The sequence below is a fragment of the Bos grunniens genome, chromosome 21, assembly GCF_055505025.1.
Source record: "Bos grunniens cultivar Pamir isolate PY7600 chromosome 21, Bosgru_T2T1.0, whole genome shotgun sequence".
In the NCBI taxonomy this organism is placed as follows: Eukaryota; Metazoa; Chordata; class Mammalia; order Artiodactyla; family Bovidae; genus Bos; species Bos grunniens.
The window spans coordinates 66526822-66554106 of record NC_141185.1 but is presented as its reverse complement, the minus strand read 5'-3'; the positions used below and the strand labels follow the sequence as shown (position 1 = coordinate 66554106).

Sequence of the window (27285 nt, the reverse complement as noted above, 5' to 3'; positions counted from 1 at the left end):
CAGTTACACATATACATACATACACTCTTTTTAAAAGATATTCTTCTCATATAGGCCATTAGAGATTATTGAGTAGACTTTCTTGTGGTATAGAGCAGGTTCTTATTATTTATCTATTTTATATATAGTAATGTATATATATCAATCTCAATCTCCCAATTTATTCTTCACCCCCTTATTCCCTGGTAACCATAAGTTTGTTTTCTACATCTGTGACTCTACTGCTTTATAAATGAGTTGATTCGTACTTTTTTTTAGATTCCACATATAAGTGATATATATTTGTCTTTCTGTGTCTGACAGTATGACTGTCAGTATGACAATCTCTACGTCCATCCAAGTTGCTGCAAATGGCATTACTTTGTTCTTTCTTTTTTTAATAGCTAATATTCTATTGTGTATATGTACCATATTGCCTTTATCCATTTCTCTGTTGATGAATATTCAGGTCACTTGCATGTTCTGGCTATTGTAAATAGTGTTACAATGAACACTGGGATGCATGTATCTTGTTGAATTCTGGTTTTCTCCAGGTATGTGCCCAGGAGTGGAATTGCTGGGTCATTTGGTAGTTCAGTTTTTAATTTTTTAGGGAACCTCCATACTGTCTGCCATAGTGGATCTACCAATTTAATTCCCACCAAGAGTGGAAGAAGGTTCCCTTTTCTCCATACCCACTGCAGCATTTATTATTTGCAATTTTGATAATGGCCATTCTGATTGATGTGGTGATATCTCATTGCAGTTTTGATTTGAATTTCTCTGATAGTGATATTGAGACTCTTTTCATGTGCTTTTTGGCCATTTGTATGTCTTCTTTGGAGAAATGTCTATTTAGATCTTCTGTCCACTTTTCAATAGGTATTTTTTTTTTAATATTGAGCTGAATGAACTCAATCAGCTTTGTATATTTTGGAGATTGATCTCTTGTCAGTTGCTTTATTTACAAACATTTTCCCCTATTCTCGGCATTGTATTTTTGTTTTGTTTTCCTTTAATGTGCAAAAGCTTTTAAGTTTAATTAGGTACTGTTAGTTTTTATTTTCAGTGCTCAAGGAGATGGGACAAAAAAGATCCTGCTGTGGTTTATGTCCAAGAGTGTTTTCCTCATCTTTTCTTCTAAGAGTTTTATGGTGTTCAGCCTTATATGTAGTTCTATAATCCATTTTGAGTTTATTTTTGTGCGTGGTATCAGAGAGTGTTCTAGTTTCATTCTTTTACATGCAGCTATCCAATTTTCCAATACCACTTACTGAAGAGACTGCCTTCTCTCCATTGTATATTCTTACTTCTGTTATCATAGATTAGGTGATCATAAGTGTGTTGGTTAATCTCTGGGCTTTCTATCAAGTTCCATTGGTTTATGTTATTATGCCAGTACCATACTGTTTTCATGTAGCTTTGCAGTATACTTTAATGTGAGGGCACCTGATTCTTCCAGTTCCTCTTTTCTCTCTCAAGATTGCTTTGGGTATTCAAGGTCTTTCATGTTTCCATATAAATTGTAAAATTTGTTTGTTCTAATTTTGTGAAAAGTGCCATAGGTAATTTGGTAGGTATTGCATTGAATCTGTATATTGCTTTGTGCAATATAGTCATGTTCACAATACTGATTCTTCCAACTGAAAACATGATATATTGCTCCATTTGTCTGTGTTGTCTTTTATTTCTTCCATAGTATCTTACTTTTCTGAGTATAGGTCTTTTGCCTCCTTAGGTTGGCTTACTCCTAGGTATTTTATTCTTTCTGTTGCAACAGTAAATGAGACTGGTTTCTTAATATCTCTTTCTGATCTTTCACTGTTAGTGTATACAAGAGATTTTTGAGTATCAATTTTGCATCCTGTGACTTAACCAAATTCATTGAGGAGTTCTAGCTTTTTGGTAGCATCTTTAGGGTTTTCTCTGTATAGTATCAAGTCATCTGCAAACAGTGTTAGTTTTACATCTTTTTCAATTTGGATTCCTTTTATTTTTTTTTCTCTGCTGCAGCTAGAACTTCAAACTATGCTGAATAATACTGGTGTGAGTGGACATTTTCGCTTGCTACTTCTACAAGAGACCCACTTCAGACCTAAGGACATATACAGACTGAAAGTGAGGGGATGGAAAAAAGGTATTCCATGCAAATGGGAATCAAAAGAACGCTGGAGTAGCAATACTCATATCAGACAAAATAAAATTTAAAGACTGTCAAAATTTAAAGAGACATAATGATCAAGGGATTAATCTAAGAAGAAGACATATCAATTATAAATATATATGTACCCAACATAGGTGCACCTCAATATAAGGCAAATGGTAAAGGGGGAAGTGACAGTAACACTGTAATAGTGGAGGATTTTAACATTCCACTTACACAATGTTCTGGTCATCCAGACAGAAAATTAATAAGGAAACACAAACCTTAAAGGACACATTCAGACCAGATAGACTTAACTAATATTTATAGGATACTTCATTTGAAAGCATTGTAATACACTTTCCTCTCAAGTACACACAGAACATTCTCTGTGGAGGAAGCACAAGCTGGAATCAAGACTGCCGGGAGAAATATCAATAATCTCAGATATGCAGATGACACCACCCTTATGGCAAAAAGTGAAGAAGAACTAAAGAGCCTCTTGATGAAAGTGAAAGAGGAGAGTGAAAAAGTTGGCTCAAAGCTCAACATTCAGAAAACTAAGATCATGGCATCCAGTCCCATCACTTCATGGCAATTAGATGGGGAAACAGTGTGAGACTTTATTTCTGGGGGCTCCAAAATCACTGCAGATGGTGATTGCAGCCATGAAATTAAAAGATGCTTATTCCTTGGAAGGAAAGTTATGACCAACCTAGATAGCATATTCAAAAGCAGAAACGTTACTTTGCCAACAAAGGTCCGTCTAGTCAAGGCTATGGTTTTTCCATTAGTCATGTTTGGATGTGAGAGTTGGACTATAGAGAAAGCTGAGCACTGAAGAATTAATGCTTTTGAACTGTGGTGTTGGAGAAGACTCTTGAGAGTCCCTTGGACTCCACAGAGATCCAACCAGTCCATCCTAAAGGAGATACGTCCTGAGTGTTCATTGGAAGGACTGATGTTGAAGCTGAAACTCCGATACTTTGGACACCAGATGCAAAGAGCTGACTCATTTGAAAAGACCCTGATGTTGGGAAAGATTGAAGGCAGGAGGAGAAGGGGACGGCAGAGGATGAGATGGTTGGATGGCATCACCGACTCAATGGACATGAGTTTGGGTAAACTCTGGGAGTTGGTGATGGACAGGGAGGCCTGGAGAGCTGCAGTTCATGGGGTCACAAAGAGTTGGACATGACTGAGCGACTGAACTGAACTGAATTTAAGAAGCTGCAATGGAGGTGTAACTCCACAGTGCACAGCACTCTGAGGAAGAGATTTCAGCTCTTTTTCCTTAGTCACCAGCCTTGGGTGCTCAGCTGTGGTTTCAGCCCCTCCTCGGGGTAGATTTCCTAGTGGGGGTAGCTACCTGTGTCCTCCTGGGACTGCAGAGTGGGTCCCAGCATTTGCTTCTTAACAGTCCCGTTCACTTCTTAATAGAGAGAGGATTTGTACCCTCCTAAGACAGCAGGGAAGGGTCTGGACACCCACTGACAGATTCACTAGTTGCAGAAGTTATCTGTACCCTCCCAGGACAGCAAGGCAGGTCCTACTGATGGATCTTCTAGTAGCAAGAGCTTTCTGCATGCTCCCAAGGACAGTGGAGCAGGTCGTGGCACCTGTGGGTGGATTTTCTAGTTGGAGGAATTATCTGTGTCCTCTTGGGACAGTGAAACAGGTTTCTGGCACTCGCTGGTGGATTTTCTAGTCACAGATGCTATCCTTGCCCTTTCAGGACAGTGTGGATAGGTCCTGGGTCCTGCTGTTGGAGCTCCTAGTAGCTGTACCTTTCCACACCCTTCCAGGTCAGCAAGGGGTGGGTTCCATGACCCACTGGCAGGATTCCTAGTGAGGGGAGCTGTCTGCACCCTTCCAGGTCAGCAAAGGGTGGGTTCCATGACCCACTGGCAGGATTCCTAGTGGGGGAAGCTGTCTGCACCCTTCCAGGTCAGCAAGGGGTGGGTTCCATGACCCACTGGCAGGATTCCTAGTGGGGGAAGCTGTCTGCACCCTTTCAGAACAGCAGGGGCAGGACCTGGCCTCTGCCTACGGGTCTGGAAGATACAGCCAGTGGCTACCTCTGGAGCTCATGGTGGTGGTGGCAACTCCTGCCCACCTCTGGAGTTCCTGTAGATGGTTTCCTGTTGCCTGGGAGTCCTCACAGGGAAAGAAGTTCTTATGGTGGTCCACCTCTCTCCTCATATACCTCCCAAAATGGTGCCTTGCTTCTCTGGAAGCCCAGACACCTTCTTAGTACACCCTCCGCTGCCACATCCTAACTCTTGAACTTTTCAGGCTGTTTCCTCAGCTAACCCTCGTCTTCTCCTTGTGGCTGAGATTTGGAGTCTGAGCTTCAGGACCCGACCCCCACTCTCACCAACAGAGAAGTTGAGGAACACAGAATGGCGGTGCCAATCCTCTGTGAAGGTTACTCCCCATTTTGCCTTCCACGAGCCCTTTGCTGCTCTCCCCCTTTTCAGGCACCAAAACTCTCCCTCCATCCAGTGCACTTTCTCCCATGGTGAGCCGCCTTCCCAAGATGTAGAAAATCTTCCTCCTTCACAGATCCCTCCCTTGGGCACAGGCCCCATCCTGATTCCTTCTTTTTACTTTTCCTTTTGTCCTACCCAGTCACATGGAGGTTATCTTGCCTTTTCAGATGTCTAAGGTCTTCTGTTGGCACTTGGTAGCTGTTTTGTTTGAATTGTTCCACTTAGAGGTGTATTTTCAATGTTTCTCTGGAGGGAGGTGAACTTTTCTGCCATCTTGATCCTGACTCTGTATGGCTGTTTTTTGAATGACCTAATTTTCCAAAGTGTCTCATCCCTACTTCTCTTTTGGGCCTCAGCTGGTCTACGCTATATTTCCACTCCATATCTCTTGCCTTAGACATCTATGAGTTTGTAGACATGTTGAAGCCTTTATGAGTAGTACCTGCCTCTTTTCGTCTCTGTGTTTTGAGTTTGCTTCAGTCCTTTGGGTGTTTTCCAGACAGAACATGTGCATATAATGGTTCATAAAAAAGATCTGCTCTGCTCCCTCCAGTGCCAGAGAATTTGTAACTGAGCTGCCACTTGCTTGAGATCAAAACTGTCCCTGCACCAGGGAAGGGATGGGGAAATGGCAGGGGAAAATGCCACAAAACTTTCCTACTGTTTTGAATATAGGTTTTTCTTTATTTGGCATTTGGTTGGTTGCTATAAGCCTTGGAATATATTCCAGGAATATATTCTGGAGCTCCCCAAAAGCTGGTTCAGACAGCTTCTGCTTGTTTTTTGATGCTTCTGTGGAGAAATAAAAACTTGGAGTTTTTTAGTCTGCCACTTTGCTGACATCACTCCTCAATAAAGAGAGCTTTAAAAGCAATAGGAGGAAGCGGATGTTTACAAAGGTAAAGCATAAATTAATGAACAGAATTATGATGAAAAATTAAAGGCTAGCTCTTTAAAATGTATATAAACACACACACACACATATATATAATAGATAAATATTTCTTGATGCTACTGAACATAATTATAAATGAAGAAGGGAATGCAACAATATATTGTAGAAGGTAATGCATATGTGCATGTTAATGAATTAAATGTCTAAATAAAAAGGATATTTTCCTAAAAAACATGAATTTTTAAGACTGATGTAAGAAGAAAATCTAGAGAATCTACAGATACCTATAAGTATAGCAGAAATTAGAGCCATGTGTGCCAGGGTGGAAAATGACATTCAAGAGGCTTTTCAAAGTACCATGCATCTACAAAAACATTTTATGTGTAGTACAGTTGACCCTTGAACAATAGGATTTGAAATACACAGGTCCACTTAGATGCAGAATTTTTTCAATAAATATACACTATCACACTGAACAATCCACAGCTGGTTGAATTTGCAGATGCTTAACCAAGGATATGGAGGGACAACTAAAAAGTTATATGTGGATTTTCAACTGTGTGGAAGGTCAGTGCCCCAAACCCCCCACAGTGTTCAAAGGTCAACTGTATATGTCTACAGGTAAATTTTAAAATACTTACAGGAATATCAACTCAATTTAGGAACAGAGATTTAACATATGCTATAATTTATTACAGAACATATAAATACAGAGAAATCTTCTTGATTCATATTATGTCAAAACACAAAGAGATCTAATGTATTAATATATTTAATAGAATCTACATGATATACATTAGAAATGTGTGAGAAGACCCAACATTATCACCTAACCATTGGATAATTTATTACTGAATTTCATTGAATTGGCTCATGGTTCTTAGAATCTTTGTCCAAGTTATGACTGTTAATAGAGATCACAGTAATGAGGAGAGGCAGCTAAATTGGGGATAGATTTCTTGGTAGAGTTTCCAGCCCTCCCTAAGAGAGATCAGCGTCTTCCAGCTGATCTCTAGAAGGAACTGTGGATGTGGCACACCTGGAATGCGGGTGGTGGGACAGTGGAGACTGAACAGGGCTTGGGTATTATCTGAGGAAAGCAGGCAGATTCCTGGGGCTCACCCAGGGTCTCCACAGGAAAAGGGAGGACCTGCAGCACTCCTGAATCCTATATACCAGGGCTGCATGGATGGGTGGAGAGATGGAAGGTGTCCACGAAGGACAGAGCCCTAGAACTAAGGAAAATTTTCCAAGGGACTCCATAGAATAGAAACGTATCCTGTGCTCCGTCTCCCCACCCCCAGTGCTGGTCAAGGGGCCTCCTGGAGTAAAGCTCTGAACAGAGCCAATTCCCCATATGCTCTCGGTCCAAAGAGCATGAAACCAAGAGAAAACAGTACAGTTCCAGTAATATTTTTCTTATTTATTTTCCCTCCAAACCTGCCTCCAAATAAACCTTCAAAACCAGAGGAGGTAATATATAGGTCATCAAGGTAGGCTGGGAGGGGACAGAGGAAAAGCAGAGGCACAGATGCTGAGAAATCAACCATCCTTCCTTTGCCACAACAGGCTTCCAGCCTAAAATGGGGCTGGGCCATGCAAGGGAAAATATTAATTCTAAGTCTGCATTTAATATTAGACATTGAACTAAGAAGTCCTGTATAACAAAAAGATGGGAAAAGACTATTCTTAAAACAGTGGCACAAGACTTCCTTATAGGTCCAGTGGTTAAGATCACCTTTCAATGCAGAGGATGGGGGTTCCATCCCTGGTAGGGGGGGTGGCGGCTAGACTCCCACATGCCTGTGGCCAAAAAATCAAAACCTCATACCTCACTTAACAGTATTTAGGGGGATAGTGGGGGACAAACAAAACCACACTGGCTAGATCACAAGATATATTTACACCAATAAACCGGCTGTCAACAGATTTTTAAAAGAATTATAAATTAAGCATGAGCAAAGCAAACAATAATTTCTTAAGTGTATTGCCCACCATGATAAAATAGGATTTATCTCAGGAATTCAAGGATAGATCACAGTAGGAAATTATACATCACAGTTATAGGCTAAAAAAAGGAAAATGATCATCTATCTAGAAATTGAATTAACAAAGTCTCTTCTTATTTCTGATATGTAAAAAAGCCATGTAGGGTCAGCCATCTGATTTATAATGAGCTGCTGAAAATAAATTCCATAAATTGGTGATATTTGTTATTCAACTCATGACCTAGTTCCCAGAAAATGAGAGTATGTATGTACGTATGTCTGTATTTAATGGAAGTAAAAGAATGAGTTACAATTACATTATACTGAGAGTGCAAATCATCCTTCCTGATGATTTGCAAGAAGCACTTCTACTATAACGTAGAACCAGGGAATGCTGCACACTGTTATCCCCAATTGTTTTTCATTTTCTGGAAGTTGAAACCAATGAAATAAAACAGAAACATGAATAAAACCAATAAAAGTGAAGATTAAAAAGCCATGATAAGCAATATGATTATAAGACTAAAATCCTCAAGAGTATTTACGAAATAATTAGACACAGTAAGAGATTAGCCTGGCTAGATATGATAGTGGGCAAATGTATCAACAAAGAACAGCCATAAACAAACAGTTGGATAGTTTCCCCACATACCAATGAGTTAGAAAGATAATGTAAAAATGATCCCAGTCCTAACAGCTCCACACTTATAGAAACAGGAAAAATCTTAGAAAGAAATGAGTGATTGTCTATTAATAAAATGACAAAATTTTACTAAAAGCCACGACTGAAAGCATGCAAGAACACACGTGCCACAGGGATGTAGGAAAGACCGACCACCATTCAGCATTTGGTCTTCTCAAAGTCATATTTATGAGCATAATTCCAACTGACATTTCACATTATATTTTTAGAAATTTTGAGAATGCAAATGATCCTAAAGCTCATGTGGAAGAATAAACTGGTAAGTACTGCAAAAAAAAGCTAACCAACCATTTGAGAAGTAAAAACACTGGACAGCTGCCTCACAATCGTACACCAAGATAAATTCTGATAGATTAAGAATCTAAATAGAAAATATAAAAATAAAGTACTCCAGAAAGAAGAATTGGAATTAAGCTTAATCCTCATACTATACTTTTTCCTACTCTAGATTTTGGGATGTAATAATAAACAAGAAACAGGTTCTTTTCTCAAAGAATTTATATTCTAATGGTGGTTTCCCCACCATCAGGGATAGGAACAGAGTCAGTGAATTAGAAATGCAATAAAATGACAAGTTCATGTCAGATATAGATAAGTGCTATGATAAAAATAAAGTAAAACAAGAGAGTGAAATAAAAAAGGCATAGGTGACCAGAGTAAGACCAGGTGAACTGCCTTCAATAATATATTTACACTGTGATGCTAAAAACATGAATATCTAGAAACAACATATTGCATCAAGAAAAGAGCATGTGCCAAGGCTATTGACTCTTTCTGAAGAGTAGAAGGAAGGTATGCACACTGCAAGCACGATGAGAGAAAAGGACAGTTGTAAAACGAGAGCAGTTAGGATGGCAGGAGCCAAACCCTCTAGAGGGAGAGGATGCCAAGGTGACGGTGACTCCTGAAATGCTCAGGGACCCACTTTCCACTTTGAGAGAAGCACAGAATGAGAAGCAGGCATGTGGGACGGCCCCTTTGTAAATGGCAAGATGAAGACGTTTCTGTGTTTTTAATTAAGGTATAGGGTAACATCATCAAATGTGAATGAGGAGTGATGCCTGAAGTGAAGGTATGAAAGTGTTCTTAAAAACAGGGGAAGAATTAACATGATTAGGGAGAACAGATGATTTTATGAGCCCAAATTTAAAGACAGGTGATTTTCTCCATCCTCAAGGGATGAAGTAAATATATTGATAGATTATTTACAGTAGCCTAAAAAATGATGACGTTCAAAGCAGGTGTTACAACCCTAAAGCTAGCATGTAATTTACTGTTGGTGGGAGTAAAGATTGGCATAATCCCTCTTGGAAAGCAATTTATCAATGTTTCTTACTTAGCTGAAAGTAATTTGGAGGCAATGACTAAACAAGAGTTTGGGAATTAAACACACCTGCACTCCAATCACATGAGCCTTATTAATTCTGTGAAAGTGTGACTCACTCAGTCCTGTCTGACTTTGCGACACTATGGCCTGTAGCCAGCCAGGCTCCTCTGTCCATGTGATTCTCCAGGCCAAGACGATTGGAGTGGGCTGCCATTCCCTTCTCCAAGCGATCTTCCCGACCCAGGGATTGAACCTGGGTCTCCTGCACTGTAGGCAGACTTATTACCATATGAGCCACCAGGGAAGTTACTAATTGTGTGGGCTTACAGCTTTCCTGGGAGAAAAAGGTGTTTGGCCAGATCCACCCTATAAAATACTGTTTTGGAAAAAGATAGCAGTCAAACCAGTGAGATGACTTAATTTGAATCTCCTGAAATAAGTTCTAGGGTCATTTTAACATTGCATGAACTTTCTAAGTACAGGAATGTCAACTTTAACAATTTCAAGTCATATTCAACAGCAAGTAGGAATTTCACAAGATATTTTCCAATAAATTTTGCAGTAAGCTTCTCAGGCACAACATGGCTACATTGTTTTGATGAAGATGACTCAACCTCAGACTCCCAGGATCTTTTCAGAGAAAGTCAAGTACAATTTTATGAAATCATTACCAACTCCTAGCATCAGGATAAAAGGTCCAAAGACACAAAATTCATGGCTTGAAGAAAAGATCACATTACAAAGTACTCTCAGTGGGGCAGGTAAGATATTCAATGTCATAAGGTGATTGGTTGACTTGAAAAAGAAGATGGGAAGATGGGAGAGGGACAGACAGCAAGAGAACTTCAGCCTGGCACCAAAGGAAACAGAAAGATTGTCTTAGGAACAGGATCAAGCCTTGTGAGCCTCTTGGCAGCCAAGATCCTCCTAGTTCCTAAAAAGGTTTGGCTCCTCAAAGGAAATTTTCCAACAGCCCAAGTCTTATTTTAAGATGGCATGTATGCCCTATTCAGAGCATTCCGTTACCCCATCTGGTGATGTGATGAGTACCAGAGGTTTGATTCACTGTCTCATTCAGCTGAGCCAAGCAGGTAATCTCAAGGTAGTATCAGGCCAACATAGGGGTTGTAAGAGTCATTGAAAAGGAGTTCATGATTTAAAACAACCTTTTATCACTACATGAACATGGTCCCTCGCCAGCATCTTTGTGACTGACTACTTCTGCAGAGTCATCAGAGGAATGGATTAACGACTTCCCAGAATAAGTCTGAGATGATGTACAAACCCACATCATGGAGAGCTCATCCCCAGCCAGAGATCCTCTTCTGCTCTTGATAAAGCAAAAGCCCTTGATGATCTTCTGCTGTGATGGCTAGACACATCTGGGAAAAGGAGCCCAGAGGAGCTAAATGGTGACTAACCTACCAGCTTGAGCAACTGCAGGATACTCGAGGTGAAGGCCAATCCCAGTCTCCAAAGGAAAGAAGAACTCAACCTTAAGGTTCCAGGGACATAGGTCAACTAGCTTCTTAGGACACAGCCAGTAGGAAAGTAATCTCTGTTGGACTGAGCCTTCATGAGCAGTGTTTTACAAGCAGGAGACTAACAAGCCCAGTGCTCCACGAACCTCCTTGTGGGTTTAATCCACTCAAGTTTTCAGCTGCACCAGACCCCCTCCAGGACCAGGCTCTGGTAGACCTATTTGCTAAAAGGATACAAACACTGGCCATCTTTTTCTCGCCATGTCACCAGCGTGATCCAGAAAGTACAACAGTAAAAAGAGAAGAGAGGGAAGTTAAAAAACCCTACCAAGGGGTGGATGCAGGGTGACATTCATACCATGTTATCGAAATACACAATACATATAGTGTGCCTGAGAATATCTTGTGGAATATATAAATGGTACTTCATTTCACACAGGATAACACTGAATATGTAGTTAGATGAATTTAATTAAATTATCAGTATGTTCAAGCACTAATGTGCCTTCTGTCCAAAAATTCAAATTATTTCAAATTCAAATTAATTTCTATAGCTATGTGAGCTTTTTTAAACTGAAGGCAGAAATTTCTAGATTAGCCAGTTTCAAAGGAATTTAGATGGCACATTATAGCTGATAAACACATGTGGAAAATGGTCTGTTAATTAATTTCCTTTCTGACAGCCTGTATAGCTCCACATGTAAGAATTGTTTAAAAAATATGAGGCTCTAAATAAATATCTAGGGGCTGTATTGACATTTGTTGTTACTGAGCCACGAAGTCATCTCTGACTCTTTTGTGACCCCATGGACTGAAGACCACTAGGCTCCTCTGTCCATGGGTTTTCCCAGGCAAGAATATTGAAGGGGGTTGCCATTTCCTTCTCCAGGGGATGTTCCCAACCCAAGAAGAGAACCCACATCTCTTGCATTGCAGGCGGATTCATTCCACTGTGCCACCAGGGTAGTCCATACTGAGATCTACTGTCATTCTTCAGTTGCTAAGTCGTGTCCAACTCTGCAATTCCGTGGACTGTAGCCTACGAGGTTGCTCTGTCCATGGGATTTCCCTGACAAGAATACTGGAGTGGGTTGCTGTGTTCTTCTCCAGGGGATCTTCCTGACTCAGGAAGATTCAGGAATTCAACCCGTATCTCCTGCTTGGCAGGCAGATTCTTGAACACTGAGCCCCCTGTAAAGCCCATTTGAATAAAAACAGTATGATTTGGAAATCCATTTACTGATTTAAGAGGCTATTTGAGATGTGTAATGAATGTAAATTTCACTTTGGTTGTTATTGTTTAGTCCTTAAGTCCTGTCCAACTCTTTGCTACCCCAAATTCTGCAGCACTCCAGGCTTCCCTGTCCTTCACTATCTCCCAGAGTTTGCTCAAATTCCTGTCCATTTGAGTCAGTCAGTCAGTTAGATGGATACTATCTAACAATCTCATTCTCTGCCACCGTCTTCTCCTTTTGCCTTCAATCCTTCCCAGCATCAGAGTCTTTCCCAATGAGCTAGCACTTCACATCAGGCTGCCAAAATATTGGAACTTCAACTTCAGCATAAGTCGTTCCAATGAATATTCAGGATTGATATCCATTGGGATTGACTGGTTTGCTCTTGCAGTCCAAGGGACTCTCAAGAGTATTCTCCAGCACCACAGTTCGAAAGCATCAATTCTTTGGCACTCAGCCAAGAATGCACTCTTTATGGCCAACTCTCACATCCATCCATACATGACTACTGGAAAAACCTTAGCTTTGACTAGACAGACCTTTGTCGGTAAAGTGATGTCTCTGCTTTTCAATATGCTGTCTAGGTTGGTCATAGCTTTTCTTCCAAGAAGCACGCGTCTTTTAATTTCATGGCCGCAGTCACCATCTGCAGTGATTTTGGAGCCCCAAAAAATAAAATCTGTCACAGTTTCTACTTTCTGCCCATCTATTTGCCATGAAGTGATGGGACCAGGTGCCACGATCTTAGTTTTCTGAATGTTGAGTTTCAAGCCAGCTTTTTCATTCTCATCAAGAGCCTCTTTAGTTCCTCTTCACTTTCTGCCATAAGGGTGGTGTCATCTGCAAATCTGAGGTTGTTGGTATTTCTCCTGGAAATCTTGATTCCAGCTTGGCTTCATCCAGCCTGGCATTTCACATGATGTACTCTGCATGCATGCATGCTGAGTTGCTTCAGTCGTGTCCAGCTCTTTGTGACCCCATGGACTATAGCCTGCCAGGCTTCTCTGTCCATGGGATTCCCCAGGCAATAAAACTGGAGTGGGTTGCCATTTCCTACTCAGGTGATCTTCCTGACCCAGGGATCAAACCCACGTCTCTTACGTCTCCTGTGCCACCTGGGAAGCCTCTACATATGAATTAAACAAAAAGGGTGACAACGTACAGCTTTGTCTTACACCTTTCCCAATTTTGAACCAGTCAGTTAGTTGCTCCATGTAAGGTCCTAACTGTTGATTCCTGACACATATGCAGGTTTTTCCGAGGTCAGGTAAGGTAGTCTGGTATTCCCATCTCTTTAAGAGTTTTCCACAGTTTGTTGTGATCCATACTGTCAAAGGCTTTCATGTGGTCAGTGAAACAGATGCTTCTCTGGAGTTCCCTTGCTTTCTCTATGATCCAACAAATGGTGGCAGTTCGACCTCTGGTTCCTCTGCCTTTTCTAAACCCAGCTTGTATATCTGGAAGTTCTTGTTTCATGTACTGCTGAAGCCTAGCTTGAAGGATTTTGAGCATAACCTGACTAGCATGTGAAATGAGTACAACTGTTCGGTAGTTTGAACATTCTTTAGCATCGCTCTTCTTTGGGATTGGAATGAAAACTGGCCTTTTCCAGTTCTGTGGCCATTGCTGTTTTCCAAATTTTCTGACATATTGAGTGCAGCACTTTAACAGCATCAACTTTTAGGATTTTAAATAGCTCAGCTGGAGTAAATTTCACCAGAGAGTTTTTCTAGATAATTGTAAAAAGTTTATTATTAAAAGGATCCCATAGCTTATTATAAATTATTATTTAAATTCTATATTATAATTTACAGTCATTATTAGCTGTTACATAATTTTAATCTCTTGGTTTTTCTAATTCTTGCCTGTTTTATGGTTGAATTCCAACACTTTCAAATGGAATTTGGAAATTAATTACAGTTCTTTCATTCATATTGTATCATCTTGTCTGCTATGGTCCAAATGTTTATGTCCCTTCAAATTCATACTTGAACCCCAAAGTGGTATCAGGACATGAAGGCTTAGTTCATGAGGGTGGAGCCCCATGAATGGGATTGGTGCTCTAATAAAGGAGACCCCACAGCGCTTCCATCAGGTGGAGATACAGTGAGAAGACTCCTGGCATGAATGAAGATGCAGGCCTTCCCTGGACACTAGCTGCTGGCACCTTGATCTTGAACTCCCAGCCTCCAGAGAGTGAGAAATAAGTGTCTGCTGTGGGCGTTTGTTAAAGCGATCTGAGTGGACTCAGATACTGTCCTAACAGAGTGAAACCTTTCTTCTTAGATACACTAAATGTACTCTAACCCTGGTGAGAAAATAAACAACATAAAAATAAAAATGGAGAGAACCCAAGCAGCAAGAAGCCAAGAAGGCCGAGCCAATTTTCATTGATATCTGCTTCCTATGCTTTGCCCCCACTACACACATGTACACACACACACACTCTCTCTCTCACACACACACACACGTTCACGCACACATCCATTTCTACCTACATTTTTGGGGAGGGAGGGCAGGTAAATGAAGGACATGACTGCCTATTTTATGCTTACATGGCCTCTGGATAATCTTTTGAACGACCAATTTTTTTACTTGTCAGAATTTCAAAACTTTTCAACCACATCTCTCACTTTAAGGCAAAAACACAAAATGCTGAAAATATCCCAAGGAAACATTATCTAGATTCTTTTTAGAGTAACACCATGGCTTAGTTGACCTGTGCCACTTTTTTCTCTTACAGTTAAGTCTGATATTTGCTAAAATTCCAAATCTCATTCTATATACTGGTGTTTTGAGGAAGTTACTTAACGTTTTCCAATTAAGGCAGTGTTAAATAGTTCCCTTTACTCTTCCCGAAGCACTGAAGTTCACAGTGGTATGGATTTAAATACACATTATTATGATTACTCTTTAGCCCTGTTGGAGTCTTAGTCAAAGATTCACAACAGGGACTTCCCTGGTGGTCCAGGGGGTAAGAATCTGCCTGCCAATGCAGGGGGCCCAGGTTCGACCCCTGGCCTGGGAACTAAGCTCCCACTTGCTGCTGAGCAACTAGGCCCATGCACCACAACTACGGAGCTCATGCTCTAGAGCCCACAAGCTGCAATTACTAAGTTTGTGTGCCACAACACAGACCTACGCAGCCGTAAGTAAAGTAAATGCTAAAAGAAGAGTCACAACATTTGGAGATAAACCTTTGCTCCAAGATAACCACCTGTGCCCCATTCCTGACTGTGAGGCAGACACACTCACTCTAAAACAAAACAAAAACCAGTGCTAAGTCAACACGAGACACAGACTGCTAAGGTCACCATGCCCTGGAAGTCAAAACCACTAAGAACCAGCAGTGGTGGAACATCACGGGAAGGCTTGGTGGCTTCCAGGATAACCCGGGAAGCCCAGGGATCCTCAGGGCTCCAGGCAGCAAGCGGTCTGGTTTCCGAATTCACGAGACTTCATTATGAGACCTGGCGAGAGGTTATTCTCACCAGGAAGCCTCATATTTACTCATCCCCATAAACATTGGTGGCGCCACTTCATAAAGCTCTGTGGAGACCATATCGTATGTCAGCACACGTAGACCTTTTTTCAACTCTGCAAATGGCTTTAGGAAACTTTACTGAAAGCCTCTAAAGTAGGAAGGTGATATTAATTATAGGCCTTTGTGGTTATGATATGGGAAATCCGTCCTGAGGGAATCTGTTCTTATAGCCCAATTACATCAACTCAATCCAACTCTCAATCAATCTCAATTTCACTTGCTTGAAAAACAGCCTTGCTTTATAGTAACAGTAATGCTCCGAATCTTAGATTTATAAGATTCTTCTTCTTCAGAGTTCAGAATGTTTCATGGATGTCTCTTAATTAATCGGAGGACATGGCCTCACTTAATATAATCAACTCCAGTAAAACTCAAGGCCAACGTGCCATGCAACCATGAACCCAGCCCACAGGGCAGACAGACCTGAGCCCGTACAGCACCGTCCCGTCAGGGTGGAGGCGGATCATGCGGTTCTTCACCGTCACTCCGTGCACAAATGACTTTTTGTCATTTAAGAAATATGTGTCAGGCACCCAGAGCTGGTCAGCCACTCGATTGTCCAGCGTGAGGTTGAGAGGGATCCCAGAATAGGCGAGCCTTTTATCTCTCCAGTATTGTTGAAAATACATGGTCAAGGTGTAATCCTGGGGGGAAAAAAGAAAAGAAAAATGGAGTTTGTGTTCAACCACAGGCAAGTTTCCTCCACAACTGGCCCAATTCAGGTTGGAATCCATGAGAAATGGGTTATTTTCGGACAGGGTTAGGAAGCAGTGGTTGCTTTCTTGTAAATGCAAACACTGGTTTTAACAGGTGTACATCATGTCTATAAGCAGTCTGTTTTATTTAGGTAAGAAGCAGACTAGACAAATTGGCATTTAAGAGACACCCTAAATAAAAGCCAAAAAAAAAGTCATCATAAAATTAGAGTGCTGGCAGGGAACCCAGGCATTAGCCTAGGTCCTCCTCCTCCCACCAGGCATACCTATGCCTGAGCAGCCAACAATACGCCAGTCCTGGCTACAAACTCTCAGCAGTTTAGACTCTTCCTCTCCTTCCTTCCACCCCTCTGCACGGCTGTAGATGGAATCCTCTAGAAAAAATCACCAGCTGGGGACAGGATGACCTGCAGGAGGTCTCTCTGCGTCACATGTCATATTTCCCTTTCCTTCTAGATTGCCAAGGCCATTACTACATGCTAATCGGGCCCTGTCATCACCTCTAGAGGAAGATACTTAGAGAAAATAGGACTAAAGCCGGATGTGGGAGGAGGCACTAGACTAGGTGCAACCCCCACAAAATAAGCAGCAAAATAGGCAGGTGACCCCATGTTTTTGTTTTGCAAAGTAGTTAGTGAAATAAGAAAGTGGGGTGGGGGAGACAAATCAGAGGCTGAGCATGGAAATTCTATTTTTAAATTTCTATTCTTTTCGGCAATCACTATTCAAGTTCAGAGTGATCAAGTCTAAAAACCCACTCATGGTCATGGGACATCCTGAACTGCATTGTGGAAGGATCCAATCTGAAAATCCAAAGGAGTCAGTAAACTCTCCAGCCAGGGAGGAAGAAATTACTGTTATTACAGGCAGGAGCACGTGGGCTCCACACCGGCAGAGCACATCCGCTGTGCAGGCAGTGAGGGGCAGACGGCAAGCCAGTTGAAGGATCTTTCCCATACATGGGTCTCCTGACATCCCATCCAGTTCTTCTCGCCACCTCACAGGGCAGTTCTCAGAGCTGCCCGTGTCACTGACTGTTGCTGGCCACAAGAGTGCTGGAGCAGAGGAGCCTCCAGAATGACAAAGCACACCCGCACTCCTCTCCAGGTGCCATCACAGACAGAACTAATACATACTTCATAACTACAAACAAAAGAAAGTTTAAGCCAGTGGGCCCATAAAAAATCAGAGAGGGGGAAGCAAAAATTGCAAAAGGCCTGAGGAGCCCTTTTTGTTATATTTTTTTATTCTATTCATACTCGCTCAGTCATGACCGACTCTTTGCGGCCCCACGGACTGTACCCCACCAGACTCCTCTGTCCGTGGACTTCTCTAGGCAAGAATATTGGAGTTGGTTGCCATTTCTTTCTCCAGGGGATGTTCCCGACCCAGGGAGCAAACCCAGGTCTCCTGCATTGAAGGCAGAGTCTTTACTGTCTGAGCCACCAGGGAAGCCCTTTATTGAAGCTTTATTGCAACTAGAAAGAAAGTTAGCATTTGAGTGGATGCGAAGAAACAGGCATTTTTTTCCTGCTCACTTCCATGGCAAAGGTCTGTGCCTGGGATTAACTGTGTGAAGCCCCCATACACACACACACACAAAGTCCCACCACCAATTAAACATCCTCAGAAAGCAGGTGGTACTGAAGCCTTGGTCAGCTAGACACAAGGCAGGGGAATGAAAAGTCACACAAGCACTGTTGCTTTTACTGAACTGATGAGAAACCCCAAGGAGTGCAGTTTTGCTGGAACACTGGGTGCAAGAGGGGGAAAGTACAGAGTGCTGGGCAAGGCTGGACTGCAGCAGTGACCAGAAAGTGGGAAACTCGAACACTGGCTCCAAAGCCAATGAACACTGATGGTTTCTAAGCAGCAAGTGACATAACCACGTGTATCAACCACGTCTTTTACTTTTTGATTTCTCATGCTTTAACATGCACCCTCCTCTTGGTGTCTGCTGGTGACAAACTCTCTTTTCAATGAGAGCTGTCTCCTTATCTGTTGGCCTTGCCATACCTGAATAATAATAAAACCTATGTTTTAAATTCAAGCTGTGGGTGAGGAAGATCAGCTTTGCAATGGTGAGTTCAGTGGGTAACAGGGATGATGAGCAAAGCCCTCAGTGAGTGGGAGATCCTGTTGGGGGATGATGAGGGCGGACAGAGAAAAGGGATCTTGGTTAGCAAGCCACAAGTAGTAGGTTTGATGCAGACCCTCAGGATGTGGACGGGCCTGTGAAGTTCACAATCATGTCCCAGCACTACCATAACATCAGTAAATGTAGGTGATGCATTTTAAGTGAAGCATGCAAAGTTTTGGTGGCATAACAAGATTGAGGTAAATTAGCAGGAGCAGCTAAAGGATTTTCAATTTAAATATAAGTCTCTGAATTGCCTTCTTTTGAAATAGAAGAGGTTCATCTGTTTCTCCCCTGGTTTCTAAGCCCTCATCCCACGCCCGAGTCGTGAAGTCTAGCACCGCTCTGCCATCTCCCTTCCAGCTGGTGCTCACGTGGGCTGCCATGCGGGTGGAGGCGCAGCCATGTGTCAGCTGGCCCTGGGAGCCCAGCTGTCACTCAGCCTGCAAGCTCAGAGCAGGGTCTAATTTTGAGTTCTGCTGCTCTCCACAGCATTAGCAGCACCGCTCAGTTCTGGTCTTGGGTGTTTGCTGAGTGACTTGACGGGACTGAGGTACAGGAGAGCTTAGGAAACACAGGGATAAAAAGTAGCAGCACTTAAATGCAAATCTGCTGCATGGGCTGTGCCTTGGAAAACAAGGGCGCTGGGACTTCAGTGGGACACTACTCAGCATCTCACCTCATTATCCTGCAGAGAAAGAAGAGGCAGATGAGGGAATAAAGGCGGATAAAGGAGAGGTGATTGCACGGGTACAAGCCCCCTCTGCTCTCTTGGGCGGTTGTGGGGCCACGGTGCTGACTCCTGGGAGGGGTGTTAGGGAACACCGTTCGCACTGCCAGCAGCAGCTAACATGTTTTGATGACAACAAGGGCCAGGCCTTGTGTGAGATCATCTTATTTAAATACAAGGCAGGGATTGCTGTTGTTCTCATTACCTTAGGAAGAAGGAAACATTTGGAGAGTTCATATACTTTGCTTCCCCACCCCCACTTACACAAGCAACTGGGGGAACTTGGATTTGAAGTTGAGGCTGTCTCCTGCTAGGATGGCGCTCAGCCTCTCAGCTCTGGGGGGGTTCCACGCAACACAGACAAACCAGCCCAGTGGGTGAGGTCTGCACAGACGTCCCCAAGAAGGGAGGGTGCAGCCATATACAGTAGCTTTCTTCAGGTGAGTGAAAGTCGCTCAGTCGTGTCAGAATCTTTGTGACCCCATGGACTTTACAGTCTGTGGAATTCTCCAGGCCAGAACACTGGAGTGGGAAGCCATTTCCTTCTCCAGGAATTTTTTTTTAAAGGGGAAGAATAAGAACTATGGTACCACTAAAGCCCCTCATCCTGCAGACACTTAGCACAGCTCTCTGTAGACAGATGCCTTGTAAAGCTCTGTTTCCTCCAAGGGGTCCCAGGCAAATTGCTGGTTTCCGGGTTTGGAGTGATCTGTCCTAGATCAAAGAACATAGCCATGAGGAGATGCAATCTATGTGTACTGGCAAGTCTGCCAGCACTGGATTTGAGTCTGTTCTCAGAAAAAGAAGAGAGCTTGAGACTGTAAAAGCTCCAGGAATCCACAGAGATCTAGATGGCAATGGGCTAGAGGGGAAAAGCAGGAATCATGGACTCCTCAGGGAACATAAGGTAGAGGTAGGGAAGTAAGCTTTTGGTCTTTGACCTCAGTACTGGAGGAGGACTCAGGTACAGTCCACCCTGAGAGCACTCAGCTTTCTGTTTATGTCCAAGTCCAACCACTGAATGAGGCTGGCACTGGGAACTTGGGAGGCCCTGATTAAAAGCATCGGTTTCCTAGGAGACAGGATTTAGTGGAGGAAGGACAGGCAGTGACAGGGGACAGGGAAAATGCAAGTGTATCTTCATCCAGATTTCTCCAGGCCACTGAGAACTGGGGCTCTCTAGGGTATGATGCATAAACGTGAGTTTTTCAGTTTGAGTTGGTTCAAACTATGATAGCTCATCCGGATTTCCCAGCTGGCACTAGTGGTAAAGAATCCGCTTGCCACTGCAGGAGACACAAGAGACAGGTTCGATCCCTGGGTCGGGAAGATACCCTAGCATAGGGAATGGCAACTCACTCCAGTATTCTTCCTGGAAAATTCCCAGGACAGGGGATCCTGACAGGCTACAGTCCGTGGGGCCACAAAGAGCTGGACACAACTGAGTGACTGAGCATACAAACACAACAGCTCATTAAAATCACTGGGTGAATAAATAGCAGTGAGATGCTCCCTGAACTACCTGCTACATTAATGGATATAAAAACAAAAATAAACAACTAGGACCTAATAAAACGTAAAAGCTTTTGCACAGGAAAGGAAAAAATAAACAAGATGAACAGAAAACCCACAGAATGGGAGAAAATCGTGCAATTGAAAAAGGGTTAATCTTCAAAATATATAAGCAACTCATACAGCTCAGTATCAGAAAAACAAACAACCCAATCAAAAAATGTGCAGAAGACCTAAACAAACATTTCTCCAAAGGAGACATAAAGATGGCCAATAAACATGAAAAGATGCTCAACATCACTTGTCATTAGAGAAATGCAAATGCGAAACTGTAATAAGATATCTCTTCATACCAATCAGAATGGCCTTCACCAAAATTCTACAAACCGTAAGTGCTAGAGAGGGTGTGGAGAATGGGGAACCCTTCTGCACTGTTGGTGGGAATGTAAACTGATACAGCCATACAGAAAACAGTATAGAGATTCCTTTAAAAACTAGGAATAAATCTAAGATACAACCCAGCAATCCCACTACTGAGCATATACCCTGAGGAAATGATAACTGAAAAAGATACATGTACCCCAATATTCACTGCAGCATTATTTACATTACCCAGGACATGAAAGCAACCTAGATGTCCATCAACAGATGAATGGATAAGGAAGTTTTGGTACATTTTTAGAATAAAATATTACTTAGCCATAAAAAGGAACAAATTTGAGTCAGTTGTAGGGAAGTAGATGAACCTAGAGCCTCTTATACAGAATGAAGTAAATCAGAAAGAGAAACACAAGTATCACATATTAACACATATATATAGAATCTAGAAAAATGGTACTGATGAATCTAGTAGAGGACAGACTTGTGAGCACAGCGGGGGAAGGTGAGGGTGGGATGATTTGAGAAAGTAGCACTGACATATATAGTATAAATATGTATTGACATATACAGTATAGTAGACATGTATAAAATAGACAGTTAGTGGGAAGTTGCTAAAGCACATGTAGCCCAGTCTTGTGCTCTGTGGTGACCTAGAGGGGTGGGATGGTGGGAGGAGAGGGAGGTTCAGAAGGGAAGGGATTTATATACATGACTGATTCATACTGTTGTGCGGCAGAAACCAAAACAAAATTGTAAAGCAATTTTCCAAATAAAAAAATTTTTTAAATCATTAGGTAAGATAAAATGTCTAGAATCTCTCTCTCCCTCCACCCTCTTCCCTTCTCTCCCTTTGTTATAAAAAGCTCATGATGAACTTGGAATAAGCATGAAAAAATATTGAGGAATTATATTCAAAACAAAGACTCCTTCTTACAAAGAATCTTACTAACATAAGCATTCAATTAAAGGGCAATTCATGCCTCAGGGCTTCTCTTAGGGATCATAAAGCCCTTTGATAACTTAATGAAGGAGGGCCCTCTCCATTCTCTCCTTTTTTTACATATGTGTATTAAATCAAACAGCAAGAAACACTGAAGTCCAAGGATAGGCCTATCCCTGCTGGCTTTATACTGCCTTCACAAAGTGAAAGTGAAAGCCACTCAGTCATGTTCAACTCTTTGTGAGCCCATGGCCTATACAGTCCATGGAATTCTCCAGGCCAGAATATTGGAGTCGGTAGCCGTTCTCTAATCCAGGGGATCTTCCCAACCCAGGGATCGAACCCAGGTCTCCTGCATTGCAGGAGGATTCTTTACCAACTGAGCCACAACAGAAGCTCAAGAATACTGGAGTGGGTAGCCTATCCCTTCTCCAGCGGCTCCTCCCAACCCAGGAATCGAATTGGGGTCTCCTGCATTGCAGGTGGATTCTTTACAGCAAAATACTACTAGGTAAGGCTCCATAAATGAGTAAGTCATTTGTTTAGAATTTGTGTCATATTTTCTCATTGAAAAAACATGACACGAGAGTTGGTAGGTTTTACCCCATATTACAAAATTCCATTTCATACAAAAGTCAGAAGCCACAGTTTCTGAGTAAGACATGAGCCCAGCCCATGATCCCATGGTTGGGAGTCAGTGTGCTGAGGCAGCAGAGGATGGAGCCGGGAGGGCCAAAGGGGCAGGCATACAGTCTGAGGAGGCTGGGAACAAGCATTCTTAAATATGAGGCATTCAAGGACCAAGAATCTGTGCATAGGTGACTGTCCTTCTAAAATCCCCTGAGAATATACAAACAGCAGCAGGAACAACAAATAACAAGAAAATAAAATCCTTGGGTGTATAACTCAAGCAGCACAAATAAATTGTAATAAGAGATAAACAAAAACATTTCTTCCTGCTTGTGGAAATTTCTTGGTATTTATCACATTAAGATGAAAAGAATACATATTTGAAAGTGGAAATACTGCTCATTATTCTGCAATTAGGTAACTGACTAGATTTCCTGAGCACAGGAAATGAAAAAATTTACTAACCCTGAGAAAGAAAGGCAATCTTGAAGCCAAATTTAAATATTTAACTGCAGCTGTGAAATCCACAGGACACCTGCATTTGCATCTGGTTCAGCAAGTTTATGAGACCAAAACCTCACAGGTAAGTTGTTCTTAGGTCAGGAAAGACAGGAAATTGTTTCAAGAAGCTTACATAAGCCCTCAGTGGTAGAGGCTTCCTTTGCAGGCATTTCTGCAACTAAAATTAGGCTGGGGAAATCTTGGCACTTTTTAAAATGAAATTTATTTAGAAAATCTTAATCCATTCCTTTCAATGGTCAAAAAATGAGTATCCAATGCTGCATCCATCTCCCCTCCCACAACAGATTTTGCTGGTACCTAGGTTTCCATTTGTTGAATCCATGTGGTTACAATCCAGCAAAACCCTGCAGCCCACCCCATTCACCCTCATCCCCATCAACATAATACAAAGGCCCCCCCCCATGCCCCTTGCCTTTGGCTTGTGGAAAAACTGATATCTCCCAGGCCTCCCTGAGTAACAGAAGAGCAGGCTCAACCTGTTCATGATCAGGACAATAGAGCCATAGGATCTTTCAGTGTCTGATGCACATTCCTGGCTCACTGAACAGATACTATAATTGCCACCAGAGGGAAAAAGCTAACTGCATGATGACTAGACTGTAGCCATGATATAAGCTGCTACATCTTGAGCAATACTAAGTCAAAGAATGGTATTAACGTTAGCACTCATAATAATCATATCTTGGTGGTGGTTTAGATGCTAAGTCATGTCCGAATCTTGTGACCCTATGGACTGTAGCCCATCAGGCTCCTCTGTCCATGGGATTTTCCGGGCAAGAATACTGGAATGGGTTGCTATTTCCTTCTCCAGGGCATCTTCCCGATCCAGGAATTGAACCCAGGTCTCCTGCATGGCAGGCAGATTCTTTACTGACTGAGCTACAAGAGAAGCATCTCTCTATACCTTTGTGGGCATCAAAAATAATTGTAGCCCATACATATAAGCAGGCAACTAAAACTGTCAGCAAAGAGATGCTACAGACACATTTCTCATTATCTTCCACTCAGAATACACCACTCTATGTCAGCATGAAAAAGTTACAGAAGACAGACCTTTGCCCCTAACCCCAGAGAAATGGAATAATTTCTGACAAGTCTAAGCAGCTCTTTTGCCCCTTTCCTGTTTGCCCATTTCTGATTTCCTCGGGCCTTAATTAGAAAAATGAGATCACTTGGTGACATTTAATCTCACTACTGAATGTATAAAATGCCTTGCCTAACCTGTTGATTACTTTCCTCAATTAAAAAGAGTAAGAATGAAGAACTATGTCGTTAAAGAATGATGGACTGTCTATTCCCAGCTTCCCTCTCAGCAAATCTGTAGGCAGACCATGTGGGCAAGACAAGCTTCCGAAGGAAGATCAGGAGAAGTCAGCAGGTCTGCACACAACGGAAAAATGATGAAGAACCTGACCTCCTACCATGAAGAGTAACTGAGATTGATTCCCTTCTTTCTCTTTAAAAATTGTCATGGCTGAGTGGAATCTTTGGACTTGGTCTCAGAACACGAGTCCACTTTCTCCCCAGATTAGTGGCTCCTCTGATGGAAGCAACTTTCCTTTATACCAACACTTGCCTTTCAATTATTGGCTTTCAAGCAGCGAGCATCTGAACCCGAGTTTGGTAACATGGTGATCTGTGAAAATAAAGCAGGACACCTCCTTCTGATCCCCTTTCCTCCTCCCTCAGTATCTGCCTCAGGCACTCAGTATCTGCCACAGGCCGAGAACTCTGCTAGGTACTGTGGACCCAGAGATGAGGAGGGCATCATTTGTACCTTACAGTAGCTCACATTCTGGTGGGGTACTCATAAAATCAAATCGAGTATAATGAAAGTGACTAAGAGAAGGCACTTTAAACTCAAACATGCCCAGGTTTCAAGTCTGCCTTTTCACTGTCTTAAGCACACTTACCCATCTGGAAAGTCAGCCTGACACACACTCTGAAGTGATTAGCATCACAGAGGGCACATGCAAGGAGCCAAGATGTGTACAATAATGCAAAAGAAGTATATATTTAAGGAATATCTACTAAGTCTGGAGTTGGGAGGAAGCTGGTGTGTGAATGCAGAGGAAGGGCGCTGAGATTTTCTGGTCTTTATATAGCTACTGCATCCACCAAAAGGCTCATAGTCTATAATTTTTACTCATCTACTTAAATGCCAAGTATATTTAGAAGATGAACCAGTCACCTCTGGATGAAATCTGGATGGGCTGCTGAAAATAGTTAACAAGTTCCCCAGTCCTCTATAGCCTCATGAAAAACTGGCAAAGGATATAAATTATTTTGAAAATTGCTTTTCATGTATGAAAAGTTACCATAGCTATTTTTCAGGAGTACAGTAAGTCTGAAATGCAAAATGATTATACTGATTTTCACTCAAAGGACAAAAAAAAAAAACCTATGTAGAATCAGAAGAAATCTAGAATTTAACCTAAACCGAAGAGAACCAGGAAAATGTAAGAGATCCTTGGCTAAATAAATTTCCAGCAAAGGCTACTATGCAGAGGGTGATGGAGCAGGATGCCTCAGACCACTGAGTTGGCTTCTTTCCCTGTGTCTTACCTTTGAGCCTCAATAACTTCTTGTGGAGAAATGAAACTAAAAATGCTCATTTTATAAAAGTGGTCTAGCAATTAACTGAGCTAACAAAGCTTAACACAGAGCTTGATTCATAACAGGTATTTCAGGGCCAGTCATCCTCCCCAGAACTCCTCAACACCCAATGCAAAAGAATCCTCTTTATTAGGTGGGCTCCCAGCTGACTGCTCCATGCCAAGTACACACCAACCTCCCCATCCCCCCAAAAAACATACTGTGCTCTATTATCCCAAGACGCCAGCAAGAAAGACTCAGTCTAATGATTTGGTGCAGAATTCTCAGCACTACCAGAAGCAGACCTCATTCTTTGTTTCTAAAATCCCAAATTTCATCTTTTACTCAATATACAAATAAAATTGCAAGTTTGTTTCCTGAAATGTAACAGGTCACTATATTTTCCATAAAACATTTTTTTCTGCTGTGAAATATACTGAAATCACAAATTTAAACACAAATTTATAAAACAGCTATAGCACGAATAAAAATACCAAACCAGCCATTGGGCCGTGATCCACTATGGCTAATCTAACCTTCGGGTGCTCTAGGACTCACCTCCACCTACCCCTCCCCATTATATAGTCAATTGACCCCTCTGTATACAAAGAACATTTCACTAAGTGTCCTGTGCACAGCCCCCTTTAATTGTAAATTGAGTCTCCCAAACTAAGCACTCAGGAACCAGGAGCAATGCAAGAAACATCTCCTGTTCTTAACTCCAGCCTCCAGTTTCTGTTCCTCCATCGGTCGTGCTGCGCTCTGGTGCTCAGTTCAGTTGTGCCTGACTCTTTGCGACCCCATGGGCTGTAACTCACCAGGTTCCTCTGTCCATGGATTTTCCAGGCAAGAATACTGGAATGAATTGCCATTTGCTTCTCAAGGGGATCTTCCTGACCCAGGGATCAATCCTGACCCTGCACTGCAGGCAGATTCTTTACCACTGAGCCATCAGGGAAGCCTCCTCCATCAGAGTCTCTGGCCTATTTCATTTTTCTGAGATGTCCACGGATGGATCCAGTGTCTTCTGAATCTGTCCATCCAGATGCCCCATATGCAAACCAAGAGTTCAATGTGTCTAAAATTAACTCATTATCTTTCTACTCCAAATCTCTTCCCCATTCTCTACTAGCATCTAGCCACTATTTCAGTCAAACCAAAACCAGAGGCTATATACAAACCTCTTCTTTCTTTCACATCTGAAATCCAGCATTAATTCCGTCACTGGGTTCTACTGACCCTATATCCTAAATACCTTCAATATCTAGATCTGGATTATGAGTCAGCAGCAACCGTAAGAGGGTAGGGAGTGTTTCCACTAATGTCCCCATGACG

The 27285-nt window shown here is 42.1% G+C and overlaps 1 protein-coding gene across 4 annotated transcripts in view; it reads right to left on the bottom strand.

The window, feature by feature from the left end:
• The window catches only part of GABRB3 (gamma-aminobutyric acid type A receptor subunit beta3), a 287930-nt gene that overhangs the window by 73115 nt on the left and 187530 nt on the right, over positions 1–27285 (bottom strand). For all 4 annotated transcript variants that reach the window (XM_086365393.1, XM_086365395.1, XM_086365394.1 and 1 more), the window contains exon 4: positions 16211–16431. In XM_086365393.1, coding sequence (XP_086221519.1) covers positions 16211–16431 — 221 coding nt within the window. The remainder of the gene's footprint in view (positions 1–16210; positions 16432–27285) is intronic.